Source organism: Simochromis diagramma, unplaced genomic scaffold, assembly GCF_900408965.1.
Source record: "Simochromis diagramma unplaced genomic scaffold, fSimDia1.1 OVJJ01000418.1, whole genome shotgun sequence".
NCBI classification, from domain to species: domain Eukaryota; kingdom Metazoa; phylum Chordata; class Actinopteri; order Cichliformes; family Cichlidae; genus Simochromis; species Simochromis diagramma.
Genome location: NW_024387407.1, coordinates 527,957 through 534,853, shown reverse-complemented (window position 1 = coordinate 534,853; position 6,897 = coordinate 527,957). Strand labels below are relative to the sequence as shown.

Genomic DNA, 6,897 nt, shown 5'->3' with positions numbered 1-6,897 from the left:
TAGTACCTAACACCAATGCAACAGAACGAGGAAGAGATAATATACAGGGTGACACTGTGAGCTGATCGGCCACAGTAGCAAAATAGCAACAGTAACACTGATGCTGTCTATGTGGGCGTGTGTATGTATTGATTTAACTCTCATATAGATCTTCATGAAGACTGACATCTATGACTCTGACTTTAAATCTCACCCAAAAGCCAGAGGGGCCTCTGCCACTGCTGTGCCAGCAACATCCTGCAAAATGTGTGTTTTAGTAAAAAAAGACAGATATAAGGATCAAGATGAAGGTGGGGCTGGTGTGGGTGGTTTAGATGGCTGACTGATGCAGTTAAAATAGAAGATAACATCAAACTGTTATGGTCCGGAGTCTAGTGACTCCGTGGTTATGTTTGTGTTTATTAATAGTCACAATTTTAACTTGTTTCCTGGTTATTTGTTAACTATTTCCAGTGTTTAGGTGTTCTCTCTGCCTCCTGTGTTTCTTGTGTTGTGTCTAGTGTCCCTGGTTTGATGTTTGTGCTTATTCTGCTTTTACTGTGTCTCCCTCCCATTTCCTCATTTTCCCTTAGTGTGTATTTATTATGTGTGTTTACCTCTGTTCTTCGTCTCCATCTGTGTTTCCTTCATGTTTCATGTCTCAGGCTCCATGTTCTTGCTTCAGGTTTTAGTTATGGTTTCTTCGTTCGATATGTTCTTTAGTTTAGCTTTTCCTTCGTGTTGTCAGTTCCCCGTTTACTTTGTAGTGTTGTGTCAAGCCGATAATAAACGCTCGCTTTTTTTAACATACGCCTTCACACCATTTTGTGTGTGCTTGGGTCCTCATTCTCATTATGAGGTCATCTGAGAAAAATAGAGCAAACACATGACACAAATAATATTTAGACAACCTGTTTATAACAACTGAACAGAAAATTGCATGCCTGTATTAGAAACATGTTTAGCAGGGAAGACAAGCAGGAAATAAGTCAGAGTGCCTGTTAGTGGTGTGATCACTGTGTGTTTCCTGATGTGCAGCAATACTGTTAAACCAGATGGGCATAACTACTCAAGCAGCTTTTCTTGCTCACTGAAAACTGCAGAAACAGAGGTGAGTCTTGCTGGTTGATCATCCTTAAATTGTTTGTACTTGTACATATTTCATGCTTAGCTTAAAAGATCACTTTTAGTGACTACTGACACCCGGAATAGAAATACTCTACACAGCTGCATCAGCATTACAAGTGGCCTCTGCCAATGTGCAAAATCTAAGATCTAATAAACTAATATTTGGTATTTCCTGAGGAAATCACAGATGAGAAACAGCTACTGGTTTCACTTTCCTCTTCTTGGCATGCTTTCTGCTGATCATAAATATTTGGATACAACTTTTGTTTACACTTCTGGGTGAAACACAAATGAAATGCCAGCATGAAACTTTGTCCAACATATGTGACTACTTAACACCTCCTTGCTCCGATCCTGTCACGTATGTGAAAGTATCATCTGTATAGACACGCTTCATATATCATCACACAGACTGTGCAGCAATCCCATGTTACAAGCTCTTGTTAAGAAGAACATGTTGTAGACCTGGACATATGCAGACAGGATTATGACCAGTTATATGTTGTTATACATGATACCTTGTAATGCTCAGAGTAAAGAATTGTCTTGGTCCATGTTGAAATGATTGTTACGATTAGACTCGTGAGAGGAAGTGATTCATTTTTAAGATAAGATAAGATAAGATAAGATAAGATAAGATAAGACTTTATTGATCCCACAACGGGGAAATTTTTGCATCACCTCAGCTCAGGTACAGATATATGAAGGAAATACAAAAATACAAATAAGTACAATCAATGAAAAAAGTAAGATAATACACTATATACAATGGTACCATACACAGTATGTGATTATGGATATAGTTGGAAATATGGAATATATATATATATATATATAAACACCCCACCCAGCACGCCCCTGCGGGCGGTTTATCCTTCAAGCTCGGGTCCTCTACCAGAGGCCTGGGAGCTTGAGGGTCCTGCGCAGTATCTTAGCTGTTCCCAGGACTGCGCTCTTCTGGACAGAGATCTCCGATGTTGTTCCCGGGATCTGCTGCAGCCACTCGCCTAGCTTGGGAGTCACCGCACCTAGTGCTCCGATTACCACGGGGACCACCGTTACCTTCACCCTCCACATCCTCTCGAGCTCTTCTCTGAGCCCTTGGTATTTCTCCAGCTTCTCGAGTTCCTTCTTCCTGATATTGCTGTCATTCGTAACCGCTACATCGATCACTACGACCGTCTTCTTCTGTTTGTCTACCACCACTTCGGTAATCGTGGTTGTAGGTATTGTCCGTAGTGCTGCATTAACATCATCTAGCAGATCTTCTGAGGTTACTTCACGTAATCTTGGTAACCGGCTACGGGGGATCCAGGTTTCAAGCTTGGCCATGATCCTATTTTTCAGGTCAGTTCCTCTCGCACTCAACGATCCTTCTCCTATCGCACTTGGGGCTATGTACCCAATCTCGGGTGGGGGTGATGATATCTCCCCCCTGACCTGGCGTCCTGACTCCTCCTTGCCGTAGCATTTGTGTTGTACCTCGTCAATCTCTAGCTGTGAGAGCAGTCCCTTCTTTCGAATGTTGGAACACTGAGCTACTAGTTGTTTCGCCGTCATTGTGGATGTTGGGTATCGAAGAATCCATAGGTCCATCATCCTATTCATGTAGCCCCTTCCGCCGGGGTTACTTGCGTAGTAGCATTCCAACTAGTCTCTATAGTCTCTATTTCCATGTTCACAGGGAGGGAATTTACAACACCGGCAGAGTCCATTTTACTCACTGTGGCGTCCAGAGCCGCTGGTCCTGAGTCTTCAACAAGCACAGGAGTGAGTGTAGACGAGGCTGAACGCGGCTTGCGAGGACGCCTTCTCCTCCGTGAAGGCGGGGCTGTGTGCATGGAAATCTGCTGTTCATTTGTGTTTTGATTTCCAATGACAGGGTTTATTGAAACAATTGAGTCTGATTTACTCACTGCGGTACTGTGTGCTGTCGGACCGTCGCCAGCTGACCGGGCTGAAACCGCAGGAGTGGGTTGAGGTGTAATGGGGTGATGATGGCGAAGGCGACATCCCTTCTGTAACGGAGGGTCAAACAATTGTGCCGCAAGCATCGACGGGAAAGCCCTCCGCTGACGCGTGAAAAACCAAGCGGCTAGAGTCTCTAGGAGAGCAGCCGAACTGTCCTTGCTCGGGCAACCCAAGCCAAATAATTGACACTGACTTGGAGTCTTAGCTTAATGATCCCGCGCCGGTGGGAGCTCCAACACTCTCCCAAGTAGCTCCCCCGACGAGCCCTGATCACCAACAGGTGTGTGGCAGGACATATAGAGTCTAACTGCTGTTGGGATGAATGATCTGCGAAAGCGCTCCTTCCTGCTGCGAGGGTGTTTCAGTCTCTGACTAAAGGAGCTGCTCAGCCCACTCACATACTCATGCAGTGGGTGATGTGGGTTGTTCATGATGGATGTCAGCTTTACTAACATCCTCCCCTCACCAACCACCTCCACAGACTCCAGGGGACATCCCAGCACGGAGCTAGACCAGTTTGTCAATCCTGCTCCTGTCCCTGTCCGTGCATCCACTCCGCCAGCAGGCCACTGCATAGAAAAGGGCAGATGCCTTAACAGAGTCCTGCAGACTCCGAAGGACCGCAGTCTCCTCAGCAGGTGGAGTCGACTCTGGCCCTTCTTATACAGGACGTCTGTATGTGTAGTCCAGTCCAGTTTATTGTTGAGGTGAACACCCAGGTACTTATAAGAGTCCACTATCTCAATGTCTTTCCCTTGGATGTTCACCGGTGTTGTTTTGCTTCCATAAATATAAACTGTACATGAAAGATGACATCACTAATGATTTCTATACTTGCATGTTAAGCTCTCAACTCTGAATTTAATGCTGCAAGACTGTAGGGTGCATCATATAGAAAGCAACCTGAGACAACTGTTGTGAACTGAATTTAGTCAAACTGTCAGCAAACTCCCCCAGAAAGCTCCATGTATTAAAATTACTCTCTTAAAAAGAGATGCAGTAGAGCTCAAAAGAATATTTAAAATGAGTTTGACTTTGTTTTGTTTAACAATAAAATTAGACTATGATGGTAAAGCCATTCAAAGAGAGAATAAAGTGGATTTGTTTTTCAGCTGAAGAAGCATGGCTGACTCAAAAAACATGACTTCATCTTTCAACCAGACCTGTGATCCAGTTGTCCCATCACTCAACCCTTTCTTTGTACTGGTCTACAGTCTGGTGTTTCTGGTAAGTTTCTAATCTTCAGTGCTGTGTTAGAAATTGCTTTAAGTTTCTCAAAGTACCGTATGTACCGAGGTGATGTTCTCCCCATCCTTTCTGTGTCATATTCAGGTAGGTTTACTCCTCAATGGCTTCATCCTAAAGTTTTACATTGGTCAAGCTCAGCAGCAGGCATCCAGCAGCTTGATGGTCTACCTGAAGAACCTGACAGCTGCTGACTTCCTGCTCTGCCTCTCTCTGCCACTGCGCATCGCCCACTGTGGTAGCAAGTCATTCATCATTCGAAAGCTCTACTGCAGCTTTGGAGCTTCTGCTGTCTATGTCAACATTTATGCCAGCATCATATTCATGTGTTATATCGCTGCCAACAGGTAAAGGACCTCTACTGATTTCCCACTACAGTTCATGACAGTGTTAATGAATAAAAACCCTGCATTCCCGATGAATGTGTAGACATCTCATTTTAACTTGATAATGACCTTTGCAAATGTGGTACCACTGTGACTGCTTCGTGAAGTTATCTACTGTCTCCTCTGTCTTCTCTCTTCAGGTATCTGAAGATCGTCCATCCTTCAGGAACTCATGTCCTGCAGTCACTGCGAACTGCGCACATCATCTCCATGGTCACCTGGGTTTGTCTCCTGGCTCCATCAATTACATACGCCATCGTCTTTTTCATCACCCAGAAACCTCTGACGTTTACCCCCAGCCACTGTGAGGCCCTCTTTAGTGTATCGATCAGCCTGTTCTTCAAAATCCTCCACACCCTCTGGACCATCATCTTCCTGTTAGTCTTCATATCCCTGGTCTTCTTTTACTACAGCACCTCCCGCAGGGTGCTGCAGGCACAGCAGAGGCAGCTGGCCTCCTCCAATGCTAAGAAGCTGGTGAAGTCTCGCAGGAACATGTTGGTGCTGGTCAGCATCTTCTGTGTTTGTTTTGTGCCCTTTCACCTCGTTCGACTTCCTTATGCTTTTCTGTGGAACAGCTGCTCTGTTGGTTCAGTGTTGTACTACCTGAAGGAGGCAGCCATCATGGTGTCAGTTTTCAACATCTGTCTGGACCCTCTTGTTTACTTTTTCCTCTGTAAGACTTTTCGAGCTCAGGTGAGAAGGATGTCCAGGAGAGTCGATGATCCAAACGAACAAGCAAACAGACCAGAAGAGTGAGAGCAGCAACAGCAACAAGTAAAGAGCTCAGACATCAACTCAACATTTCATGGAGTGTAAGACTTTTCGGGATCAGGTGAGATAGAGAATAGTATCAGTGGGGACCAGCATCCAACAAGCAAACAATAATAGCAAGAGAAGGAAGGAGGAAGTGGACACTGTTACAGCAACAAGTTAAATCAATGAGCTTTAAGGAAAAGTTTGACATTTTATAAAATGTTGATTTACATTTGTTTTGAGAGTCAGATGAGTTCAGTGAAACCAGTGTCAGGGATTCCAGGTCCTCATGAACCACAGGAGTTTGTACTGAGCTCAGCACAAAACCACTCCCACACAAACAACATCAGTGTTCATGTGTCAGCTTTTTTCTATGCAGCTTTTAGGGTGTTCTCATATCCTGCTGATGTAACACAAAATCAAAAATATTTTTTCTCATTCAAATTACATCATTTAAATCTGATCAAGTGCACTTTTCATCATCATTACTATGTAATCATCGAGAGATGCAGCACAGTTTCATCAGTTGGGAAGACCTAATACTCATCTGAGGGTTGGAGAAAAGAAACTATTTAATCTGATGGTCTCAAAATCAGAGGTTAAAAAGAGAAGCTGTTTTAGAGCATAAAAAACAGGTTTAAATAATCCAATCATTTTACATTTTAGACTCAGCTTTTACAGAAATCATCATAAAATTAAAGCAGATTCATTTTAAATATTACAATTTTTACTTTAATTTTTAATTCTTCTTTCTGTGTGTCATAAATACAATTTTGCAACCACCCAGACTTTTCAGGCATGACTTACTTCTGTTTACACCTCTGGATCCACAGTCAGCCCTGAACAATATGGCCGCTGCGCTCACACATTATTCTAACAGCAGCAGTCACCACTGTGACTACACTGAAGAGGACATAAGCTGTGGCCTCTACATGTCTGCCTCCACCAACCAGATTCAAAGTTCAAACTAATAGTCTTGAGTGAGCTCATGAGCTAATCAGTCCTCACGGGACAGTTAATATCTCTACAAAACTCTTTAACTTCACTTTATCAGTTACATAGACGGAACAACAGTAATGCATTAGAGCGTCTATTTATATGTTTGTATGATGTGCACGTATAACCACAGCAGCTACTTCCTGCTCCTGCTACAGCAAGAGTTCTCATCACAGAGCTAATAATAAAGTGTATATAGTGTTACAAAGTGTGTGTCTGTTTGGTACCTTGTGTTTTAATATCTGTTGTTATTTATGAACAGGAAAGATGATCACAGAGCTGCAGGAACCTGGTGACACTTACTAACATTTAGGTTTTTAAATGATGATTCATGGGGCGTCTGTGCTGTATTATTTCAGCCAGGGTTTTATTCACATAAATAAACAAAGCAAAACAAAATTAAACCTCATCTGAAAAATATCAGCTAAAATAAATA

At 43.1% G+C, this 6,897-nt stretch overlaps 1 protein-coding gene across 2 annotated transcripts; it reads left to right on the top strand.

Moving 5' to 3' along the window:
* Positions 1–330: 330 nt before the first annotated feature.
* LOC120720787 (P2Y purinoceptor 14-like) lies at positions 331–6,669 on the top strand. Of its 2 annotated transcripts, XM_040010569.1 has the most exons (4): positions 331–1,090; positions 4,191–4,305; positions 4,411–4,670; positions 4,850–6,669. In XM_040010569.1, exons 2-4 carry the CDS (start codon positions 4,201–4,203, stop codon positions 5,466–5,468), a joined length of 984 nt encoding a protein of 327 aa, XP_039866503.1. In that variant the 5' UTR covers positions 331–1,090; positions 4,191–4,200; the 3' UTR covers positions 5,469–6,669. The 2 variants fall into 2 exon arrangements, with proteins under 2 accessions (XP_039866503.1, XP_039866502.1); XM_040010568.1 differs by lacking the exon at positions 331–1,090 and having other exon boundaries at positions 3,894–4,305.
* The last annotated feature ends 228 nt before the right edge of the window (positions 6,670–6,897 follow it).

Excerpts from the sequence above, each read along its gene's own strand:
- LOC120720787 (XM_040010569.1), top strand. The coding sequence starts at position 4,201 with ATGGCTGACTCAAAAAACATGACTTCATCTTTCAACCAGACCTGTGAT. Across the intron at positions 4,306-4,410 it reads TCTACAGTCTGGTGTTTCTG|GTAGGTTTACTCCTCAATGG; the intron begins GTAAGTTTCTAA and ends TGTCATATTCAG. Across the intron at positions 4,671-4,849 it reads TGTTATATCGCTGCCAACAG|GTATCTGAAGATCGTCCATC; the intron begins GTAAAGGACCTC and ends TTCTCTCTTCAG.